The sequence below is a fragment of the Gadus chalcogrammus genome, chromosome 22 (genome assembly GCF_026213295.1).
Source record: "Gadus chalcogrammus isolate NIFS_2021 chromosome 22, NIFS_Gcha_1.0, whole genome shotgun sequence".
Taxonomy (NCBI): Eukaryota; Metazoa; Chordata; class Actinopteri; order Gadiformes; family Gadidae; genus Gadus; species Gadus chalcogrammus.
Window position 1 is genome coordinate 5706690 of NC_079433.1, and position 25891 is coordinate 5732580.

Below are 25891 nucleotides of genomic sequence, written 5' to 3' on the forward strand. Positions count from 1 at the left end.
ACCTGCTGTGAATACCCTCCCTGTTCATTCCTGCTGCTGCTGGACTCTGGTCCACTGTCTCCTCCCTGACCCTGCTCTTTCTATTGTATGAAGAATAAAAAATATGTGCAAAACAACCGTGAGCACAAGTTCTGTGCAGAAATGCGAGAGTGAATTAAACAACATTCTTTCGGGACTTATCTTTTGTTTGCTTCAGGGGCTTAGCCATCTTTTCAGAAGTGAGGGGGACAAATTGGTCTATTGAGTGATTTATCACACCTCGTGCCCACTGCCTCCGTCCGTTGACTGATCCCCATTGACTTTGAATGGGGCCAAAAGTTGAAAAATGTTCAACTTTTTCGGCAGCGACGGATCCGTCATCCAATCAGATTGCGTATGCAAAAGTGTGCAATGTCTCGGGCTCTGACGACCCCGGAAAGCTCCCCCATCCGTCAGCCAAGCCTTCCGACGTCCTTTGACTGACGGTGCAGTGGGCATGAGGCGTCAGCCTCTCGCATTCAGTTGCACCTCCATAGTGGCTACATAACCACAAACAGCACAGCACCAGGGGACCGACTTTAGTTCTTTAAAATGATGTAGGCTACTATCAAAATCTAAAGTTAAAATCTAAAGCTGCCAAACTCTGGTTGAGTTGACACAGAATGACCCTCGAGCATCTACAGGTTAAGTAACCAGATAATAAGTGCCAAATGACAACACTGAACACGAAAAGTTCTTTAAAACACCATTCCTGTTTCAAATTATCAGCACCAAAATGGAATGGAATTGACAGGGTAATAAGCCACATCATTTAATTTAATGGCAAGAAGTGACAAGTGAAAGTGACAACAATAAACATATCGACATGAAGATGTAGCTATTTTACATATGCCGTCGTCAATTATGACAACACAGATGTGCAAAATTAATCACTAAGACAAATGGTATGACCTATACCTGCTTCCTTTAAAACACAAATAGTGCAGTAGTCAAATAATATCAGCAAATAAATAATAACCAAAAAGTCTCTTTGAATATAAACTAAACTAATCTTAGAGTCACTCTTATCCTATAGACATTTCCTGAGCCAGTTATAATTTCTCCTGCAATGATATAGATAATAAATGTTCAAAGCAAAACTTATAAATAATATTAAGAATAGTAGTGGTGACGTAGCTGTGGAAATGAATCGCAAAGTCACTTTTATCCTATAGATAATTTCTCCTCACCTGCTGTGAATACCCTCCCTGTTCATTCCTGCTGCTGCTGGACTCTGGTCCACTGTCTCCTCCCTGACCCTGCTCTTTTTGTATGAAGATTAAAAAATATGTGCAAAACAACCGTGAGCACAAGTTCTGTGCAGAAATGCGAGGAGTGGGTTTATTCCTAGGTGGTAGAGTAGCCAAGTAGGAGTATTGTTACTTTAGAATAATATAAGTAAAAAAGTATTTTGCAAAACAACTCTTAAGAGTACAATTTATCCAAAAAGTTACTCAAGTAAATGTAACAGAGTAATTGTCACTAGTTACTATCACCTCTGCACCTAGCAAGCGATTTAACATAGGTAACCGTTAACAATGGTTAACTACCTTAACTTGATATATTGACATCTATCAGTTGGTCATGATTTAGTTTAGGGCTGCAACAACGAATCGATAAAATCGATAAAAATCGATTACCAAATGCGTTGGCAAGGAATTTGGTTGTTGATTCGTTGTGTCACGTGATTAATAAGTTACTCATAGGCGCAGCACTGTTTACAGCCAGCCGCCGACAGGTTGGTTCATGGTTCATGCACGCCCACAGCGAGCTTTAGTGTGAGCGATAGTACTGCAGTTTTTAAATCCATGTTGAAATCGGCAGGATATAGAGCAAGTTAGCTTAAAAAAAACGAACCAATGGTCACAAACAGTGTCAAATGTGATGTGTTCAGGTCGGCTCAGTAATATGATTGATGCATTCAAATGTAACAGAAAAAAATAAACAATATTTGAGATTTTGGTGAAAACTATATTACTGTGAAAACTACTGTTTTCACAGTAATATAAAATAGATGGTAAAGATAGAATTATGACCTGTTTAATGTCCTATCTTGAACTATCATCTTAGTCTCGAAAATGGTATCAATAGGTTTGACCGGTTAACCATGGACATCCCTTATATACATATAAAAGTATATCATACATTGTATGTTTTTTTTTTTGTTATCCCAGTTATGTTTTTTTCATTTTTTCATTATTTATTATTACTTTTAATAGTTCCGGGACGTTGGAGCAATAACCTGTTTTTTTCACACATTCACAGTCTGCACTGTGAATTTGAAGCAATGTTCAGTTTTTGAATAAAGATGCGGCAATTTCAAATGTTTCTTTTTTTCACCGATTATTCGATTATTCGAAAAAATAATCGACAGATTAATCGATTATTAAAATAATCGTTAGTTGCAGCTAGTGTTGCTTTCGTCAACGAAAATTATGACTAAATATCGTCATCAACGACCCTTTATCACGTGAGGAAAACTAGACGAGACGCAACGTAAATGCTGGTCATGTGACAATAACTATAATTAAATACATAATGCAATATTGTTGACGAATTAAAACGAGACTCAATGTGTTTTACAAAATAATACTCTGCGAAAATGTCTCTTCATTTTCGTTCACCAAAACTAGTCGAGAAAAATTGTTTATTTTATTTATTTCTGGGGCTGTATCAGGTTACGTTACTTCCGGGAATCCCCGCTCATCGCGGCATTATTTAGATTCACAAGACGCAGCTGTGGTGGTAGCGTTAATGAAAACGTAAGGCCCTGTCCACACTAATCCGGGTAAATATAAAAACGTACAACTTGTAACTGAAGATACATAGTACATTGCACAGAGAAATCATAATTTCCATTTCCCCTGCCATTTTCTTTTAGATGAGCGCAAGCTTGTGGCAGCGTCATGGCAGTGTCATGGCAACCGAACGCCATCGTATCTGAAAGCCTCCGTCTACCCTGACCACACTACAACGCGAACCCAGCGTTTTCATATTTATCCACCTCAGCGATCGTTTTTGAAAAGTATCGTTCTCAGTGTCGGAATTCGCCGTTCTAATGTGGACGGAACATGTTTGGTTGGTAAAATAAATACGTTGTAAATTCATATCAGAGTGTCTTCCATGTCTGGAATGGATGTATTCTTGAGTCTATTGTCCTTTTTCCATCAGATTTTCAAGCGAATTAACTCTTAAAGCGAATTAATTTGTAGCGACATAAGAAGCGCCTAAACGGTTTTCCATCGACAGAATGATTATAGCGAATTAAAATTGTGTCACAATGCCCCGTGTTGAAGCGCATTTTTCTGACCCGCTAGATGATTTTCCATCAACAATGCGCATGCGCGACATTCTATATCGCTTCAGCCGTTTTCCATTACTTTTATGTCGCTAGAACTTTCCCAAAACCACCTCTGCAGAGCGAATTAACTTAGTGCGACAAAATCGGCGTTAGAGCGATATAACCCTTTTTCCATCACATATGTCGCACTAACTTTTGATGCGCATCATTTTAAAGCGCATTATCTTTTTAATGGGAAAAGGACTTATAAGGTAACACTAATATAATAATAAGATTATCTTGTTTGAATTGTGAAATGGGTTTGGCAAAAATAAAATGTTGGTTTTGTCAATACTACTAGGTAGCCTACTTATACTATATTGACTGAGTTAAATAGAATTGCATTACAAAAAAGTGACTAATACAATCTGCTTTGACTAAAACTAGACTTAAATAGTCAAGGATATTTCTGACTAAAATAAGACAAAAATGCTCAGACTTTTAGTCGACTGTAACTTGACTAGACTGAAAAGAGTATGAACGTATACTCTTTTCTTGAGACAAAGACTAGACTAAAAATAAAATTAAAACAGGCCGCCAAAAACAACATTAGTTGCAGCCCTAATTTAGTTAAACAACATGCAACAGCATTACTATTTAGGGAACGAACAAACGAGAATTCGGACACTACGCTTAACATTTCTAAACGTCATTTGCGTCAGTAAATGCGCCGGGTATTTGTGTGACGCAGACAGATGCGCCCACATCATGTAAACAAACCGGGCACTCACGACGAAAGCTGGAGGTTGTATTGAAGTTGAATGTTACATTTCCTTGTTTAATTAATTTTGAATGTTAAATATTCAATGTTAAATCCCAAATAAATTGTTGACATTTCTAAACGAAAGCCGGAGACTCCATCATTAAATGTATTCGTTTTCGCGGTTATTCAGATTCTTCTTCTCATCCGGAAAAACACGACCGCATTGCATTGTGGTATACGGGAGTAACATGTAGGGTACATCGTGTGTACACTCAAATTTTGGGTTAGGGTTAGTTTCAAGCAACAACTTGAAACTGTTTAATGTTGCAATTGTTAAATTTTTCACTTGGAGAAAATATATTTTTAAAGAAACTTTAAAGAATTATTTTTTTTTACATTTCAGAATCTTGTATTTATATTTTTGAGCAGAATTCTAGCTTTATATTGTCTAATGTTCCTATTGAAAATGAACCGAACCGTGACCTCAAAACCGAGGTACGTACCGAACCGAGATTTTTCTGTACCGTTACACCCCTACTGTCTAGTGCAGGGGTGCCCAACCAGTCGATCGCGGTCTACCAGTAGATCGGCGATAGATCCCAAGTCGATCGCGAGGGGAGAAAAAAAAAAATTGCGCGGGACATATACGTGCGGTAGCGCATGCGCTGCCAACAGTAGTTGAAAGCTGTCAACAGTAGTTACGCAGTCCTAAACGTTGGCATGGCTGAGGGGAAACGAGTTAAAGGGGACACATTATACCACCAGGTTTGCCTGTGATTAGCCATTACAAGCCGTTTTGAAAATGTGCAGCTTCTGACATCACAGGTGGGCGTGTCCACCTAGATGTGTGCTGGATGGATCAGTCTAGCAGCCTACCCAGTGGACTGTAGCAAACGTTGCTTATCTATCCGTCATACATCTAGGTGGACACGCCCACCTGTGATGTCAGAAGCTGCACATTTTCAAAACGGCTTGTAATGGCTAATCACACTCACACCTGGTAGTATAATATGTCATGTCCCCTTTAAGACCTACCATTTTCACCCTGAGTGGGAGGAAGATAATATTGATTATTGTTGAGAAGACGCCGTGTGCAGACGGAATGAAACCCCCACAAGTCCGTAGGTCCATGATACAAACCACCACCACCACCCCCCCCCCCCCCCCCCCCCCCTCCACGATACAAACCACCACCCCCCCCCCCCCCCCCCCCCCCCCGCTTTAAGGTAGATTTGACTGGTAGATCTCGGGAGGTTGGCTACTTGAAAAGTAGATCTTGGGTCGAAAAAGGTTGGGCACCCCTGGTCTAGTGATACTGGTCAGTGGCGCAAAAAGTGGGTATGCACTATATGCGGCGCATAGGGGCGCCGCACCAGAGGGGGCGCCAAAGCGATGGAATATCGCGATGATCAATAACAGAGGGACGTCACTGATAAGGCGCCCCCCCGCTCCTTCGCCTCCCTCGTCCCCTCGTCCCCACACGGCGGCGCCGTGTGGGGAAGAAAAATAAAGGAACTTGTTTGTGGTTATTTTGTTTTACTTCAATCTCTATGCAAGTCTTAGTTTTATGTCAATAGAACCAGTAAAAACGGAGTTATAAAGTTGATACTTTATATATCCACATCAAGTTGATACTTTATAACTCCGTTAATAATCCAAAAGTTAATAAATTAATAATCCAAAAAAATAAATAAAGATTATTATCGTATCTGAATCGAGACTGAATCGTTCTACACAGTATTGCGATGCATCAAAGAATCGATTATTTTTCCCACCCCTATTGGTTACTGTACTGCAACAGTTCTAACAGAGTCTATTGTTTTGCATGTAAGCTTTTTGGTGAAGCTAGAGTTGCTGACACGCGCCTTGTGGTTGGGTATGATAACTGGCAGTGTCTTTCAAAGATACTGAAGCACCATGAAACCGTGGTTACCACATAAATGCTTATCTGATGTGGAAAGAATTGGCATCCCGCTTATGCCTATAGGTAAAACTATTGATAGCGAATTGCAGAGAGCCATGTTGACTAGAGTGATCGACTGCATACTCTTCCTTGCAGAAAGAAACCTGCCACTGAGGGGGACAAAATGCACAGTTAGGACATCCTAGAAATGGAAATGTTCTGGGTATCCTTGATCTCTTATAGCACGGTATGATGTTACACTGGCAGAGCATCTTCGAAAGGCTACCTCTAAAAAAAAAAAACACAGGATATCTGTCCTGGTGCACTCAAAATTAATTTTTTGATTCGATATCAGAGTGTGTTTAAGGTCAAATTTGTGCCCAGATCAAAGGGGGGGGGGGCGCCTGCTATGTGTCTGCATACCCCCCAGAAAGTAGGCAGTTGCGCCACTGATACTGGTGATCATGCCGTGTCAGGTGTGTGTGTAAAATCTTGACCAAAAAGCAGAATAAAGTTCCAAAGATTTATTTTAAGCAGAGCAAGGCATCAGTTCAATCAATAACAAAATCAACGCTTCAGAGGCGGAAATGCAAAAAAATGCAAAAAGGACACAAGGCTGCTGTTGACAAAAACAGAGGAAAAAAACGAACAGAGAAGAGCCAGTTCAACGTCAGAAGATTAGTCCCGGGGCAGACAAACCAGTCCAAACAGCAGGTCAATCCAAAAACAGACAGGCAGGCAGGCTGTAAAGGGGGGAGAGAACTGACAGGGCGAGATAAGAACAAACGTAAGACATAAGATGAGTAGTTACCACACAACGAGGAAACGGTGAGCAGGAAGAAAGGCGGGAAACAGACAAAGGCAGGTGAGAGGCAGGTCAGATGCATAACAAAAAAATAAACGTATGTTGGACCATAACATAAAATAACCAGCAGGGGGCCAGAGAGTCAATGATCCCAAAACAGAGGTGCTGGCAGCTACTGTGTCTGTTGTAGCGGCTCGTAGTGGCTGTAATTCTGTGTACTTTGCACTTTCATAAATAAGACATGCTGCGTTTTCAGTTTTATAACTGATTGTCTTATTTTGTTTACAAGTTACGGATGGAGTCTGGAGATGATGTCGGGTACCCATTGTTTACTGTTTACATCTTCGACTATCCAGAGCCCTGTTTCAGGTAGCTGGTTTTGAGGCAACCCCGAGTTTGTTCGCTCTGAGTTAGTGGAAACTCTGGGTTTTCCGTTTCAGGTAGCAGGTTCAGCGCAACCGAGAGTTAGTTGCTGCGGCAACATACGCCGTGGACCTAACCTGCTCGGGAGGTGGTTAGACCTACTCTGAGTTTGTTGTCAATAAGGCTGAAGGCAGCTCTCCGACAGAAGGAAGTGTTAGAAATGGCATGTCCTTTTCTACGAGAGCCTGTGGGCGTAGAGGCTGCGATCCTCAGAAGGAATCTCCGTGAGGAACGATTATTAAGACCCCGGTTGGATATACTTTATTTTCCTGATAATTTTCTTCACGAGCGCTATCGTTTTTCAGCGCAATCTATCATTTATTTAGACCACCTTCTCAGCCCCCATGTTAACTGTCAAACGCACCGGGGGCATGCTTTAAGTTTATTTTTTATTTTTTTATCGCAATTAACGCAAGTGCAGAATGATCCGCCCCGTGCATCCCACCCGCTCTGTACTACAGTCACTTCAACGTTGTGGCTTTCCCATGATCAGAGTAGCTGACTAACCACGGACCTATAACTGCTGCAAGTCAAGAAACTCATTTTAAGAATGCAAGGCAGAAAAGACCCTGGTACTGCTTTTAACCAGATGCTGTTCTTCTCTACATGCACATGCTCAGCATAATCGTCTGCATTGTTCACTGAAGTAAAACCCTTTGAGTAGACTGTTCAACAAAATAACTTGTCCCACCACAGCCCGTGTTCTAATAAAGACAATCTACTTATTATGAGGATTTTTTTATTTCCTGAAAGCACAAAAAAAAGGTCATTTATATTGGGTATGTTTTTAGAGCAGGGAACAGTAGCCTATCCCAGTTTGCACCTCACCCACCTATAACTTATGTTCCAAAATTTGGATCTCCAAAGCATCCTTTTGCATCTTTTGAATTGTTACAATTGCATGGAGGTTGGTGAGGGCATCTGGTTCAAGTAGGGCGATGACGCCATCAGTAACTGGAAGAAGATGATTAGACAGTGCAATTATTACTTGAGCCAGAATATTGCCCCATCTAATTTGCAACGCGCTGGGTTGCGTGTACATATTTAATTATTCTGAATAACCAACCTCTTATACTGTAAAGGCACTTCTATCCTGGGGGGTGGGGGGGTCAGAGGAGCTCCCCCCAGGGATGCCCTCAGCCACAGGACGCATACTCTGTTGGCTGAGGGCCATCTCCTCAGCCTCTGTGACCCTCCAGTCTGCCGGTCCTCTGCATTTTTTCGATTTGCTAACATGGAGGAAAATGTTTCCCTAATATTCAGTAAGCGCTATTTTGAAGACACATATATATTTATAATGCATTTTGCCTAGGTGTAGCCTTCTAATATATATAAATCCTATTAAATATTGGCAGTGTTGGGGTGGCTGGGAAATGTACTACTTACATTTACTGCTTAAATATAGTATACAAATATATAATACATGTTGAACATAGCTGTTAAATTAGGTAGAGCAGGCAAAACAGCACAATTGATTTGATTTCAATTAAACATTAGTTTACCTGTTTAAACTATATTTTTGTACTTCATTTGCTGCCAAGTCCTCGTGGGGCAACTCGGGGTTGCGTAAATTGACACACACACACACACACACACACACACACACACACACACACACACACACACACACACACACACACACACACACACACACACACACACACACACACACACACACACACACACACAATTTACATATTGAATAAGTGGAAGATATTAAACTTTCCTCTTATTTTATTTTACTAATTTATTTGACTCACGCATTGACTTGTTCAGCTATTTCCTGCCAAGCTCTCTCTCGCGCTCTCGCTGCCGCGGCGGTATTGCTTTTTTTTGTTAAAATGGGTAACTGCTCGGCATACACGTTCATTAGAATTTCCAATTCCGTGGGGGAAAAGTAAGTGGATCTACGCTTTTGGTCCATGTTTGATCATGTTATCAGAGATCCATTGATGATGGCTCTTCATAGTCAACAGGCACGCCCTCAACCCAGAGTGAACATACTCAGAGTTGATTAACCCAACGCTGATCACCTGTTCTGAAACCGAAAACCCAGAGTTGCTTTTCAACCCTGAACTCTGAGTCAACCAACTCAGAGCGCAGGATTAAACTCAGAGTATGTTAAACCAGCTACCTGAAACAGGCCTCAGTTCAGGCTGTTGCAGCTAGCTCAGGGGAGAGACTTTATGACACTAGGGGGTAAAATCTGAGACATGCACAATAAAAAAAAATTGCCTTTTGTTTTTTCTTTTCCCTTTATCGTACCGAACTTGTACAGAACCGTGATGTCCGAACCGAGGTATGAGCTGAACCGTGACTTCAGTGTACCGTTAGACCCCTATCATCACCCACATCGTCACACTATACAACTCAAGGGACTCGAGGGCTGTATCTCGAGTGTGTGTATCTTTGTGCGTGGTGTGTTGCACAATAAATGCATATTCTGCAAAAAAAAAAAAAGTATAAGAGCACATATGTCATACTTTTGTTTCTCAAATGTTTTTTCTTGCATTTAATCCTCCCAGTGACAGGAGAAACGCGTAGGTAGGTAGATACCAAAGCTAATGCATGAACTATAGGTTATTTTATACTTTGCTTGGATTCCGTTTGGGCCTCATGATGGCTGAGTGAGGTCAGGTTCGTGTTTCATTGAGTAGGCGAGTGAGTGAGTTCAGATTGTTGAATGAATTTGTTAACATTAATTTAGACTGCAATACGTTATCTCAATAGTTATGCTGTCATCGCCTTTCCAATAGAAGAAGAGGCGAGGAGAATAGACATGTTTCTGCCATAATCAGGGCAAAGTTGACCAAGAATCTTCTACTTGATGCTGGGGAATATACGCCGTTTTTAAAATAGTTCAGGTTAAATCATTTGAATTCGACCATGAATTTAGTCATCCCTGTAACGTTTGCTTCTCTTTTATTTGTACTATACATTTTTCCTTCATGTACAATATTTAGCGAGACCAACATCATATTATAGCATCTGGCCACAAGATTGCGCCATTGGCTCATATTAACCATACTCCCTATCGGAGCGCAACCACTTTTTAGATCCTGAAATAAGATCAGCTAGAAAGTTTAACTCCTGAAATACTCCTTAGATTATAGATTATTCATAAATCTGCTTAAAACCTTCCACAAGTGGATCTCTGTGACGAAGAGGTCTTTGCAAACTGTTGGAGCTACCCATGTATGAAAGACATGAGACCAGAACCAGAAACAAATGATAAGCGCCGCCAACAGAATGAGGAATGCAGAGTCTTTTTATGGTAGTAATCCAGTAGACTAAGCTCTTTATACACAGCAGCTGACTCAATAACAACCAAAAGTTCTCAGTATTAAGTAGCTGCCAAAGTTCCGTTACTTTCCATTTCGTACTTACCAGTGGTGAAGTAGGGATTGATGAGCGAGGGAAATACGCCATCATCACACATACTGACAAACACACACACACACACACACACACACACACACACACACACACACACACACACACACACACACACACACACACACACACACACACACACACGTCACACATAGCCTACGTAAGACTGGAAGACACGCCCGATTCAGGAGCTTCTGCTTACTTTAATACAAAAACTAACATCAGCAACATTCGTCAAGTCAACGCTTAAGGCCTAATTTATCCACACACTAATCATGCCAATTCATAGCCATAGCAAAAAGCCAGGATCCGCGAAGTAAGTCACACCAAACGCAAGCAGTCCAGCAGACCAGTACACTGCCCTACAAAGGCAAAGTGCAGTAACTACGTCAACATTGAAACTGAGAAAAATGCCTTCAAAGTTTTCATACTGGCCGGCCAAACCTGTTGCAGGTACAATAGTGGTGATACTTACAATGAATACCTTTATAGGAAGGAAAATTGTATAGAAAATAGATACTTCTTCTCAAGAGGAGTCTATTGCTAGCATAACGGAGGGGACCAGTCAATAGCGACATAAGGCTTGAAAGGCTTATTAAAGGCTTGAAAGAAGCTGTGCATTAGAAGCTTTGGAAGTTAAAATTAAGAAAGAAAAACAAACAAAACAAAAAAAACAACTGTGATGGAGAAGCTGTGAGATTACCCTTGACCCCACCCACTTGCAGCAGAGAGAGAGTGAGAGAGAGAGAGACCTGGGAACAGACAATTTAACATTGTCTGTCGTGCACACACATGATTCCATTGCTCCACCTGTTAACACACCTGGATTCACATGAAGAATGCAGTGTTTTGATACAAGGCATGCATCTGGTAGTCATCGGTCGGGATGAAGATTCAGCTGGAGTGCTCCTCAGATGGCAGTTATGTTATCCATGAGTCTCTCTTGGCACCCCTTCCTCAGAGACACTCTCGGGAAACAGAACCATAGCAGCAGTATTAGTTTTTAGAGTGGTTGCCGTGGTGATGTACTGGGCTTAGATCCCAGCAAGTGGGTGGTTTGGTTCTACATGAAAACACAACATGCTACTACTACTACTACTACACTGCCCCCCATTGGATTTAGCTACCTCAACACGGAGTCCCCTTGATATCCCTCAATGATGTCTTAACTATGAGGCCAGATGATTATTCCCATTTGAACTCACGGACATTGCTGTGAGGCGGTAGAAAGGCGGGCGCCTTGATCCTGTGATGCAGGTAGTAAACTGTTTGATGTGATGAAGAGAAGCGCCCCCAAGGCTTGAGTTGCCTGGCAACCACTTCCCACATTCAGTGTGAGGTTAGCCTTCATGTCATTTCAGTTTGAAACGAGGAAGTCTAAGTTCTCTATCTAGACATGGACAAGGCACTGGACAGAGAGGGAGGAACGGAAAGAGAGAACTCTAAAACCAAGTGGAGAAGAGGTGTGTGATGTTTGAGGTAATAGTTAAGGAATAAGCAAAGGGTAAATACAACTTGTTCATCCATCTCTAGAATTTTCTTGTGAATTACAGTTGTATAGTCCTTAATCAGAGTTACACACTCAACGGGCTTCACAGGCCACATTGTCTGGCACTAAACCAAACAATATAGCCTCCCAAAGGGCAAGGATAAATACCCCTTAAGTATTGAGGAAGAAACCCAGAGAAGGAAGGAGGAAGGATGGCTCTTCTAGGAGTGGGTGCCATAAAGTACATAGGCCTACATAGTGATACTAGCATCAACAACTATTGTACTCGCTTTTCAACAACTACTCTGTTTTACAAGGTGATAGACTGAACTGGTACCATTCCAACTATTAGACAGTTTGGTTTGCATTGAAGACCAACTATAATATATAGCGAATATAATAGCCACTATTATGACACAACCTGCCAACCACTGCCTGTGATTACATTTCAAAAAGAGGACGCCGCCATCTGAATAGCCAAAGAGCTGTGCTACGTCTGTGTTGCTCTTTTACTATGTCCCAAAGTTAGCCATTTTGTTTCCCACAGAGACCACTTGGGTTCCCTCAAATTGCGGGTATGGAATGTCTGAGGCGTAGTAATTATGATTATCGTGTTCATCGCTTCCGACACCACACACACACACACACACACACACACACACACACACACACACACACACACACACACACACACACACACACACACACACACACACATACACATACACATACACACACACACACATACACACACACATACACACACACACACACACACACACACACACACACACACACACACACACACACAGTGGAGCTGCTGCGCAATTATCCAGCACGGTTATGAAGGACTGAAGGGAACACACACCCAACCATTTAGTACAGGAGTCAGTAGCTTGAAGATGTCAAGGTTTGCCGTCTGGGGAGGAGTAGGCGGACATGGCACCTGGCTGGGGCTGATTCAGGGAGGCGATGATTGTGGTGATGAAGATTAGGATGATTATGGAGATTAGGATAGTGATGCCGATGATGATGAAGATGATGGTGGTGATGGGGATGATGATGATGATGGTGATGATGTCATTGCTAATGTTTGTTTGTTGTGTTACTGTTTTATTATTGTTGACATCAAAAATATCAGTGGCAGCTACAAGGAATACGACTCAAATCATTTCCTTTTGTTAACTAGGCCGCTCCTGATAGAATCCATCTTGCCAGGCTTTAAGTTATGCGTTTGAGCCCAAACCACCAGTGTTTCGGACCAATCAGTGTCCTGTGAGGAACAACATGATTTGAATGATACCTGAAAGACAGAGGGTTAATCAAATCACCTGCCAAGTATTTTTTGAAAGTGCCTTCCCCTATCCAAACAGTTCCTGAGGATACTTACCAGATGGTTCTGTCATAAGCATCCGGTTAGTTTCTTAGCAAAACCTCATTTCAAATGTATTCAGAGTAAATATGGGAAGAGTTTAAATCAATGCCTGCCACAGGGGGTCAATTCAACCCAACAAAGCAAACACGTAGTGGAGTAATATAAAAGAGGAATACAGTGGTAATGCATTGAGATGACTTGCCCTGAAATATGCAGTTAAAGAAAAGTCAGTGTCATGATTCTGTTTGATTCAGTGAGTAAAATCGGTGGGATACAATCACACCTACTCTGCATGGGTCACTGATTGTTAGTTTCCACGGCAACCGCGTCACTGTTAGTTTTAATAACGTTGCACCTGTTTCTACTATTGGAGCAGTCTATAGGATTTAGTTATCGAGCACTCATCTTCAAATAAGACGCATTATGTTGAAAGTGGTTCCCAACCTTTTTTGTCCGTGACCCCATTTCTAGTTTGTGAAATGTTTGTGATTCCAACATTAACCCATTGTGAAACCGCTTCAACAAAAATAGTCTTTACCCAATCAATATCACCCCACTCTTCTACACACTTGGTGATTGGTAGTAGTTTGTTCGTGGCTATTTATCTTTAGGCAGTGACTTTGTATATATAGGACGTCTTCGTCTATGCGTATTTTTAAAAGATAAATGGTTGCTATAGTGGATCATCAAACAGGGACGTGCACAGGAATTTTGAGGGGCAGTTGCTCTGACCTGAAAAAAGGGCACCCCCCCCCCCCCCCCCAAAAAAAACGTGTAGGCTATATGAAGTACTGAGAATAACAGGGTCTTTATTAATATATAATTACAAATAAGTAAAACACTGAAATAACTACTACTAACGATAATGCAGAAAAACATGACTTGAAGAAGAAGAACATAACATGAACACAAACATAATTAAACAACATCCTATCAAGTCACTGATAAGTTTCTCCAAATTGACATTTTAAAAATGCAAAGCTTCAAAAGAGAAGCCTTCAGAACCTCTTCTTTGTCGATTGGTATGTCCTTCTCTATGGACAGCAGGAGGAGGTCAGACAGCCGCTCTTGACCACACTGATTTCGGATTTTTTTCGGAGCACATCACTACCCTGTAGTAATGTGCTCCTCTTAGCTGCCTCCTTTAGTTGTCTCTCTCTCTCTCCTGAATCCTCCTCTTTTCACTGGGCATTTCGGCTTCACTTAACAATAACAAACAATAGGCTACCCAAAATAGTGATAAGATTTAGGCATGAACCATTTTGAATGAAAGAATTCATGTGATGTATTACTTCCATCATTTATTCTTCTTGTTAAAAGGAAATGTTAGAAACTAACTATCAGCAGACATGTAGTTTAGTTTGCCTAAGAATGTGTAGACTATGTGATAACGGGCTGCTTGTCTGCAAGCTAGCTAGCTGTCTGATTATTTAGGCTAAACGTTACGTGGCAAACTGAGCCTGGATTTATGAAGATTGTAATTAATTTCATAAAACGTGATGATGATTGTTTGTTTGTTATACATCTCAAATTCACCTTTTCCGAGAACATCAAGGCAGTCGTCTCACAGGTGCCGGTGTTCCGGTCGCGTGCAGCGCTGCTCACACGACGCGCCCGCGCGGCAACTCGCCGCCTCCATTAATTTCAATGGGGGAAGGGCGGCAGAGGGGCGGCGGCAAAAGCGATTGTTGCCGCGCGGCAGAGTTTGCCCTCCCCCAACTGACTTTCACTCTCAGTGCCCGAACGGAATTGAATGAGGCAACGGATACTTTATGAAATGTTTCGAGTGGCGATTTTTATAGGCCTACATGAAATTCTGCATCCATTAAATGATTAAAAAAAAAAAAACTTTTTTTTTTTTTCCTCGGAAGGGCAACCTGAGTCGAGGAGGGCATATGGGCAGTTGCCCAAGCAACCTGAGCAACCCCCCTGTGCACGTCCCTGTCATCAAATATCCATAGCTTATGTCAGCCGTCTCCTAGGTCCCAATATGCATATCAGGGGACCCCAAGTTTGAACCCGACCCAAAGTTGGGGAACCAATGGTGCACCACCAATGGGACGGCCACTCCCAGCCGGAAGGTACTTGGTTTGAGCGCTTATGTCAGGAAGATGTTCATCGAGCAAAGTTGTAATGACCTGTATCTTGATTCCATCTAAGTTTCCTCAAGGCTAAACAGTGAACAGTAATAGAAATGCAGGCTGTCCCTGCTCTCAACAACCTCGTTCAGATGATGAGCTACGACTTGTGCTCTATAAAAACATGTCACTCTCCGGACTAATACGGGATTTTATTATCAGAAAATGTCAACGTGGAATAATAATGATTGAAGAGTCAAAATTTGTTTTTAAGGGAGGGGGAGAGAAACAGAAAGGAGGGAAAAGACATGGAGGGGCAGAATGGTTTAGTGCAGTTTCACTTTAGCTAAGTGCAAACCCCGCTCTCTGACTTTCACTCTCGCAGACGTCAATAATCCATATTCAATCCAGTAGTATTCTAAGGGGGCAATTGGATTCCTTCACTTATTTCTCCTTTAATTTTGTTTCACATTTGACATTAAGCTTTGGCCCCCCATTAGTCTCCTGAAGGCCGCTGAACAGAGAGTGTGCTTTGCTTTATATTTGTTGGCCAAACGGACCCCAACTAAGTAAATAGAATCATATTGTGCAACCAATTGTTTTGCATCTGTCCCGACACATTAATTGTAGTAAGTGTTGCATCCGGCAAGTAAGAGCCTGTTGGTATATACAGTATATATACAAATAAATATATATATATATATAAACCCTCTAAACCCGAGTCTGTCAACAACTGAATCTGTTAGTGTGATCATACAAAGACTTAATTTCTCACAATCAAGCCCTTTTTCTGCGCCACTATAGTTACACTAAATGTATGACCTCATCAATACTTATTTTCCTTGGCCTCAATGGACCAATTACACACTCAGAGTGCAGGCACCCAGGGTCACAAACCTATGCCCTCACGTGGCACAATTAATGTTCCCAAATGTTCTTGAACTCTTTCCTCTGTCTCCTGCTAGCAAATTAGCAATTATGAATTGGCGGGAGGGGGTGTCTCTAGGGAAATTAACTCTGCTCCTCCCTGATAACTGTCAGACCCAGCAGAGGTGATTCATATCCTTGTGTGCACATTGGAGTAGTAGTAGTACACCTCTGCTGTATCAACCACAATGATCCGCTATCCATTTACACATTCCCATCAGGGAGAATGCAATCACCGCCAGTGTGATTGCACACCAAAAGCGCCACTCAACACGATGCGCTGAAACGAAAGCAATGCCGTGAATCGCACAATACATCCAAATGTGTTTTGCATGTGAAGCTAGCCGGACTAGCGGTAGCATGCGTCATGTTTCAAGGAACCTGCCGGGGGTCCCATGGCTAATTAGCCATTCATGTCCTGTCTGGCTATGGGAGGATGCTGGTGATGAGGAGCAACGGCTGGCTAGCATTAGCATGAGAGGCTGCTCCCAGGAGCTATCGATAGTCAATGGCCAACGTTGGACAGGTCCGAAGGTAGATAAAGAGAGGGAGGGGGGCTGGATTTGGAAGCGAGACACTGTGTCACCTTCTCTACTGTGTTTGAGGAGATTACGGTACAAAGCAGTGAACACCTGGCTATACGCAACGCTAGCATGGTCCTTTTGTCCAGTCACATGAATGGTGATACCATAATCACGATACTCCTATTTTATTAGCTTTTCCTATTTTGCAACCATGGTTGTTCTATTTCATTCCTACTGACCGGTCATTCGGAATTCATAGAACCGTAGTTACATACGTAACCATAGTTTTTTATGACCGAAAGACCATACTCAAAAACTTAAAAAGAATACTTGAATTTGCCTCGATTTCTGCGGTGAAGAATTCCCCAAACATGGATGTCTTCTGTCTATCCACAATTTGGAGGGTCACACCAACGGGAAAGTGCAACAGTTGGAAATGGGTTTTCAGCACAATTAATACTCATTTTCTTTCTGGCGTGAGGTTCCCACCTGTGGGTTCACCCTTAAACCCAGCGGTTGTCCTGTAGAGCCCTACAACACCTCTCAGAGTGGTCTTCAGCCTTAGCTCATCCAGGTACAAGTCCCCACTGTGTGGTCATACCGGCTACAGCTGATTGCTAATGCTATTGATGCTCTGTTATTATGTTCCTTAGCCATGCATCACGCTAAGTGCTGTATGTCATCAGAGACAAGGGTGGACACTGAGTGTGTGTGTGTGTGTGTGTGTGTGTGTGTGTGTGTGTGTGTGTGTGTGTGTGTGTGTGTGTGTGTGTGTGTGTGTGTGTGTGGGGGGGGGGGGGGGGGGTAGGTGTGTGTTTGAGAGTGTGTGCGCGTTTCATCATCATAAGAGAAGGAGTGCTGGTTTGGTGAAGGCCGTGTGTGTGTGTATTTTTGAGAGTGTGTGTCCGTGTGTGTGTGTTCATTTGCACATGCATCTGCGCACAAAGACGTGGAACCTACACTGAAGTAGCTGATAAATGTGGTACGTAATAAATAAACCAATAATAAATAAAATAAATAGACAAACACAATTTGCAGACTCGAATGCCGCAGATGTCAGCCCGTGATAAATGTGAGAACACATTTGATCACAGACTTTCATCACATTACAGGATGACAGGAACATTTTATTCTCCTCTTCCTCTGCCTCCTCTTTCTTTTATCCTCCGCCTTTTGGTCCCCCGGACACGTGCTCCCTCAATCACCATCATTCATCTCACACCAGTCCTTTTCACCCCGCCCCCCCCCCCCCTTCTCTCTCTCTCTCTCCCGCTCATCCTGTCATAACCCCGCCACCACACACGCAGACGCACACACCCCGGCTCGATCAGCTGCTGCCAGTCGCTCGAGCTCCTCTCCCCCCCCCCCAGTCCCCCGCTTCCCTCGCGCTCTCATCCTGCACCCCGTCTCTCTCTCTCGCGCGGCAACAACAAGCGGGAAAACCACTTCATTCCTCGCAGCATCAAAGGCTAACCCCGCATCGCTAAAGCTAGCGCTCCTACGTGTTTGAATCGGCGACGGCGTGCGTGCGTGGCTCCCCCCCCCCCCCGTGTTGCGGTTGTTGTCGTCGTTGGGTGCCTGCATGAGTGAAAGAGGTGTGAGCATGTGTGCCGACTTGAAAGGAAGAGTGAGGATGCGTGGTGGGCAGATGTAGTGAGTGTGTTGTCGTGAGAGTCGTGTTGTACTTGTAGCGTTTCTCTTTGGACAACGGCCGGACCGGCTCGATTAGCCTGCTGCTGGGATGTCTTCTTCTGGGGGTTCAACGGACGGGAGCCAGAGAAACTCTCGTGAGTCCACATTTTTGTATCTAGCATTTTTATTTTAGATGTTATTGTTCATTTTTTTGTTGCTGGATAGATGAAACTAATCCATATAAACCCTGGCCATATAGGATCGATATGGTTAATTATTTTTATTTGGGCATGTGTCGGTGTTGTTGTGTCACGGTTTATTTGAGATTCTATGATGATGTTGATAGCTTCGTCATGTGACACAATGCTGTAAAAACAATAGGCCTGCATCATGTATCAGGTATTAGACATGGGTTTGGAAAATGGGCCTGACTAGGTGGAAATATCGTGCATGAGTTTGTTTAAACTTATGGTTATCTAGTTTGAATCTAACCGTAAAATACATCCTGTTTGAAACTCGGTCGTGTTTGTGTGGGTATGTGTGTGTGTGTATGGGGTTGATGGTGGCGGTGGGAGAGGGGGGGGGGGGGGGGGGGGGGGTGGAGGCACACAGTGTGAGTTGGAGTACACAACAACAAGGTTATGTGGTGAGTTATTGTGTGTGGGTGCAAGCGAGGAAGGATGTTTTTGCAAGTTTTACACAAAGGTATGTCGTGCCCTCATACTTTTTGGTTTTACAGAATAGGTATTTATTGTGCAACACACACACACACACACACACACACAGACCATGCACATGTGTGCGCACACACGCACACCATGCACGTGTGTACGCATGTACACACACACACACCCACACACACACACCCACCCACACACACACACACACACACACACGCACACACACACTCGAGATACAACTGTCCAGCCCCTGGAGATGTATAGTGTGACGACGTGGGTGATGGACTGTCATGACTCACTATGACGCTGGCAGCTCAGTGGAGACGCAGGGCCGTGCACGTACACACGCAGGGCCGTGCACGTACACACGCAGGGCCGTGCACGTACACACGCAAGCATAACACACCAACAAATACCCGTTTCATTTTTCTTTCAACTTTATATTGCTCTGTGTGTGTGTGTGTGTGTGTGTGTGTGTGTGTGTGTGTGTGTGTGTGTGTGTGTGTGTGTGTGTATTTTATTGCTTTCATTATTACCGCACACCATCCTCTCTCCTACCTCCATTCATACTCTCTTCTCTCCCTCCCTCCCCTATTTCCCTATTTATTTATTTTTTGCCAATCCCTCCATTTTTTATCATATGAGAGTAATGGTACTTTCCCTACTTTCACACCACACACGCACGCACAAACGCACACACACACACACACACACACACACACACACACACACACACACACACACACACACACACACACACACACACACACACACACACACACACACACACACACACACACACACACACAAACACAGGGGGTGCTAGGTGCAGCATTATTTGTTAGTGTTACAACACATTAGCGTCTTGGTAAACGCAGCGCCACAACGAGGCCCCGGCGGCTACAATCGCTGATCCTCCCACCGTGACGTTACGTAACCAGTGCCACGACCAGAACAGCCCGCAAAGGCCCGGCAAGGGGCCAATGTTTGTCTGGCAACAGCGACAGCTGTAAACAAACAGTGAGTGGATTAAAGCACATGAATGCAGAATGAATGGCGGAAGGAATACAAATGGGGTGTCGCAGAAGCGTATTCACCATCCCATTATTATGTGTTTTCAAATAACCGTTGTCTTTTTGAAAGACATTTCCTAAATAAATGGAAGCTATTATCGAATGCAAAGGGTCCAAAATCTCTCTCTCTCTCCCTCCCCCTCTCCCTCTCTCTCTCTCTCTCTCTCTCTCTCGCTCTAGCTCTGGATGTGTCCTCTATGAACTGAGGGGAAACAGTAGGCACCTGACAGAGAGACGGGTGCACTTTCATGTCTTTACTCCACAACCTCTACTCTACAAACCTACACCTCTCTCTGTCACCCTCTCTCCTTTCTTCCACTCCTCCCCTAATCACTGCTCTCCTTTCCTCCCTTGTCCTCACCTCCCTCCTCTAGACCCTCTATCTTTATTCTCTTCTCTCTCCTCTCCGTTGAATCCTCTTCTCTCATCTCCTCCACATCTCTCTCCATCCCTTCACTCCTCTCTCCCCTACGTCGTCTCTCTTCTCCTCTCCTCCCTCTCCACTACTCTCCTCCCCTCTCTGTCCCTCCCTTCTCTGACTTGCCATGAAACTTTAATTGCATGTAAATCAACCCACAGCATATGCGATTAGCCCTTTGTGCTGCTTTAATGACTTTCCTCTGGCCTGCATGAGTACGCTCCGCTCAGCGGGCGCGCCGCGCCCGTACCGCCACCGTCAGACAAACGCTAATCATCCCACATTGAAGCTCATGAATATCGCGTGGCTGCATGGCGGAGAAATTAAATACCAACTTTGACTCTGCCTCCAGCTTCCGTCCGATTTGTGTGATTTGAAAAACGGCGTCTTTGCGACGGTTTAGCGCCTTGCTGTATTCGTACTTTGATTTTCGTTTTAAATTTCCAGAGAAAATGACTTTTTGTAAGATCCTGTACATTGTGGTTAAATGGGTATGTGTACATTTCTTTAGCCTTGTTGTAGCTGTATGTCTATTCTGTTTGAGTTCATTGAGAGTGAATTAACAAACAGTCAAAATCTCTGTCGGTTTAGAAACACTTGAATCTGACGACCAAAGAAAGCAACTTCCCGCATCCCAAGGTAATAACATCGGGATTGTTATCGGAATGAACTGATCGCGATGTTCCACAACAAAGCCAAAGCGTCTCTCTATTTGCCAAGCGCTGTGTTTAGTCCAGAAACCCTCTGTCATTGCTCCCCGGGAGCCTCCTGTACGCTGTGTGTCTTGTGGAAGCCGCACTCGTCTCTGTGGGCCTCTGTGCCCAACCTCACCGTCTCCCCCACCGAGAAACAAGTGCGTTAATTAGTCAAATCAAAGGCTTGTAAACGCTATCTCCCCTGCATGTAAACAGTAGGGTGCTTACAGAGGAGGGCCCCCAAAGCAAGACAGGGTTGCCTCCCCTTTGAAGCCATTCTTGGGATTAATTGCCTCCAATGGGGGCTTTTAATCAACAGATAAAAGGCCGGGGTCAAGACAAGGTCACGGCTTGATCTCTATAGGAACCAGCAGGGTTTTTTATTACTATTAAAGGCTGTGTGGCGGATGTGGTCTTCCTTACGGGCTTCGACATAAAAAAAGCAATCGGATGTGGACCTCCAGGGAATAGATGTGGGTTTTGTTCTGCTGAAGATATGTAGCATCCGGGGTTATAGGCGTATCATTTCTATGGGAGCGCACAAGAGAAGTCATTTTTGCACACAAAAAAATGCGTATGGCCATGCACACCGCTTAGTAACACACGGCATTGTAACAATAAGTATCGACGATAGCAGAAGAGCGGTTGATTTCGAACTCTGTGTTTCTCTTGAATCGCTCTCGGGGTCTCGACACGTGTGTTTGGCCGGGCTCCGTCCGTCTTAAGACAGGCTCATTATCGGCCCGGGTTTTAAGGTGTGCGATACCTGGTTCCCCTCTGCATCGTCCCTGTTTTCATTACATCCCATAATGCACCAGGTGTCAGGTCACAGATGGCTGCAAGCTACATGGGCCCAGCCACACACTATGAATCATGGTCACGACCAGGGAAGAGGAGGAGGCGAAGAAGAGGAGGAGGAAGGAGGAGGGGCGGGTGTTGAGTAAGGAAGGATCTAGAAAGAAAGGAAAGAGTTATTCTGTGCAAGGCATAGCGAGATCCACAGCGATGCTTGCTGAGTAGTGATGGAGGCAGAGAGGGGAGGGAGTCTGCGCCATGATCAAGAGAGAGAGAGCGAGAGGGACAGAGATGGAGAGACACGGAGCGTGAGGAGGAAAGAAAAACATTTGGAAATGGATGATGAAGGGAAAGAAATAACGACTGGGGGAAAGGCATGCGCGAGGGAGAAAGGGGGGGAGGGGGGGAGGGCGGTAGGGGGGAGACTAGACATTGAATCAGAGTTGGAGAGAGAGACAGAGGGAGAGACGGTGTGAGCGAGGGAGAGTTCCAATAAGCCGATAGCCCTCAAGCGAGAGAGAGAGCCATAGAGATAGACTCAGAAACCAGATGCTGTAATCTAGATCTCAGGGGGTTATGGGGACAGCAGTATTAGAGTCTGGGGATGGTAGCGGGCCTGAATGACATCTAATAAAATCTTAAGTTATCTGTTGCTATTCCTCTTAACCATTTAAAAAAAATAAACACCTCAGAATTGACAGTTGTGCTTTCACTAACAAACCTTTCAGTGTTTTTATGCGTCATCTGTCTTGCTTTGTCTTACCTGTAGTTTTGATATTTCGTTTTTTGTCTTTCGTCAAATTTTGTGCAATGTCTACGTGCTCGGTTTCTAAGTTTCGTCATGTTTTTTTGTGCAATATCTATAAGTCTGTATGTCAGGGCTCCCTTGAAAAAGAGGCTTACGGTCTCAATGGGACTCACCTGGTTGAATAAAGGTTAAATATATATTTTTTTAATAATCTATGGGAACAGAGTAACCGAGCAGGGGCAGAGATTCACCTGATTCCAACCAAATTAACCTCACTGCGAGTATGGATGGTTCTATTAACTTGAGCACGTGACAAACCTTTGTGAAACTGAAACATGTGAAACAGTCGTTTCCCTGTTTGCTGAGCAACAAGCATATGTCTGTGCCATATTTTAAGTAAAACTTCCCTGGATCTGTCAACAAACTGATTATTCATCAATGAGAAAAAGGGACAATTAAGAGGCACGTCCTACTGGGTTGAGGCCTTTTCATATACAACCAGTATGGCTGCCGCTGATGTGTCAGACGTTTCGCTGTCAGACGTTTCCAGAGGCATTTTGGTCGGCCCTCGGACATTGTAAATGGACAGAGGTTCTAGACTAATACGCATTTGTGAGATGGTTTGTTGATTTCAGGCTTTGAATACACAGGTTTCTGAGGGCATTTCTTTGCATTTCTTAGCATTTTAAATTGTGAGTTTATAACAGCACAAAATGTTAAAGTTACATATGTAGTCAAGTTGGCTAACCCACTTTAACAGTTCCCTCGCACAATAAGCCTACTCCTGTCTCTCAATGAACCAATGTATTGCATCATTGTGCAGTCTAATCACTTTCCTCTCTAATCTGAGGTAGGCATTTAAGAGGCTCTGTCTTCCTGTAATCCAGAATAAATTCAAAGAAACATCATTCAGGAGCGTACTTTAAATCAATACAGTATTGTGGTTCAGTGGCTTCAACCTTGGCAGTATTTCGTGGCATGCTGTCATTGATTTCCCCACACGAAGATAAACCCCAGCTTCACTGAACTACATTCTACCATCTCCACTGCGGGGAGATGGTAGTTGTTGCTGAATGCAGCGCCAGCCGATTAAACAATTAACGCTACGAGTTCTGCGTTCTGGGATCACTTGTGCAGAATGCTGTTTTGATTCTCTTCCAGAGCGGGCTGCATGCGACCCTCTGTACTGCAACATGGTTCCAATCATTCGCTGTAGCTCCAACGATAGTAGAGGCTGGTTGTGTGTAAAACAGTCTGACGTGTGCATATACACAGAGGGGCGAAAGGAGGCAGATGAGGATAACCAACAGTGAGTGTTGTCTGGATAGTACACACGGCCCCATGGCAGTTGGTTTGTTTCAGGGGGGTTTGCTTCGGGTCGAGTAGAGACGTAGGAGTGGGATTTATGTTGACGGATGACGCACTCAAATGCACCTACTCACGTAAACAAAATGGCACGCGTGCACACGTACGCACACTCGAGCATGCGAACGAATGCTCCAGACTCGGATGGGACTCGCTCGCACACGAGTAAAACAACACAACGTAGAAATATAGAACACAGACACGGATGCATAATGCAAGACAGACACGAGCTGCATGTCTGTATCGGTTATATAAGTGCCTGATCACTGTTTGTAAGCAACATTATCAAGGGGGAATGAAAACTACAGATTTTTTGGGGAAAAACATAATGAAGAATTTATCAGGCTGGTCTGGGCTCATAGGTTTTTAGATTGTCTTCTGCTCCTTGTATCCTCTCTTCCTCTCTCTCCAACCCTTTCAGTACCCCTCCCTCAGTGGATGGGGAAGATAAGAAGGAATAGAGACAAGCAATGGCAGAGTGAAAACTGTGCCAGGGAGTTGTTCTAATTAGGTTTGCGGCCCTTCACACAGTGTTTACACAATCTGTGTGCGTGTGTGTGTGTGTGTGTGTGTGTGTGTGTGTGTGTGTGTGTGTGTGTGTGTGTGTGTGTGTGATGGAGGCGAATACAAGATAAGCTATGACGGATAACTTGTTTGTGTGTGTATACATATGCATGATTGTATGCATGCAGGCAAATGTTACAATGTGTGTTTAAGTGACAGGTTTATTTGTTTGGAATGTGTGTGTGTGTAAGCCAGGGGGTTATTCTGTGTAATCTTTGGAGTGTGTGCGTGTGTGCGTGTTTAATTAAGGGAGTATTACGTGTAATGTTTGGAATGTGTGTGGGTAGGTGTGTGTTTAATTAAGGGATGCGTTGTGCGCAACGTCGGAATGTGCGTGTGACGTGTGTATAAGCCATTGGTTATTTCTGTGTAATGTCTTGAGTGTGTGTGTGTGTGTTAGTGATGGGTCATATTCTAATACACTACTACTCTGTCACTGTCACTGTCCACACTTTTCCTGTCTCTTCCTGTTTCCTGTCTCCGTTCCAAATCACTGTCCACTCCCTCCCCAACACACTGGTGGCTGCCTCTTATAAACATTTACACTGCAGTAGCCCAGTACACCGCCCAGCCCCCTCATAGCTCGCTATAAGTGCGTATAGGCTAACCATTGCTCTCTGTGTTGTTTATCTTTCCCCTCTTTGTTCCGTCAACCATATTTGTGTCAGGATACGGTAAATAATTGCATTACATTTCATTCTCCCTAATTTAAAGGCTTCTTGAAGGGTTCAGATGTAATTGGCCAAGGGCAATGGAAGGAGTATTAAGTTGATACAGCATTAGGTTTTATTGTAATAATATTTATTTATAACGCAATTTACACCAACTCAATGACCTCAAAGTGCTATAATGCACATTAAAAGATAAAAACATAATACTAACTAGATTAAAAAGAAAAATAATAGAGAAAAAGTAATCATTTAAAATAGCAGTTAAGCCAAAG

The 25891-nt window shown here is 43.4% G+C and overlaps 2 protein-coding genes across 7 annotated transcripts in view; one reads left to right on the forward strand and one right to left on the reverse strand.

The window, feature by feature from the left end:
* Positions 1-25891, reverse strand: part of LOC130375460 (NXPE family member 3-like) — a 43655-nt gene that overhangs the window by 5468 nt on the left and 12296 nt on the right. For 2 of the 6 annotated variants that reach the window (XM_056582391.1, XM_056582388.1), the window contains exon 1: positions 3-4781. The exons of 1 other annotated variant lie outside the window; for it this stretch is intronic. The gene's annotated coding sequence lies outside the window, so the exon portion shown is untranslated. Of the gene's footprint in view, positions 1-2; positions 4782-10579; positions 10638-11407; positions 11522-25891 lie in introns of those variants that run through there. 3 more of the 6 variants (XM_056582390.1, XM_056582394.1, XM_056582393.1) reach the window with 3 other exon arrangements.
* Positions 18352-25891, forward strand: part of LOC130376218 (dysbindin-like) — a 38167-nt gene continuing 30627 nt past the window's right edge. Inside the window, exon 1 of the mRNA XM_056583439.1 lies at positions 18352-18765. Within this exon, the coding sequence (XP_056439414.1) occupies positions 18720-18765 (46 nt within the window). The 5' untranslated portion in view covers positions 18352-18719. The remainder of the gene's footprint in view (positions 18766-25891) is intronic.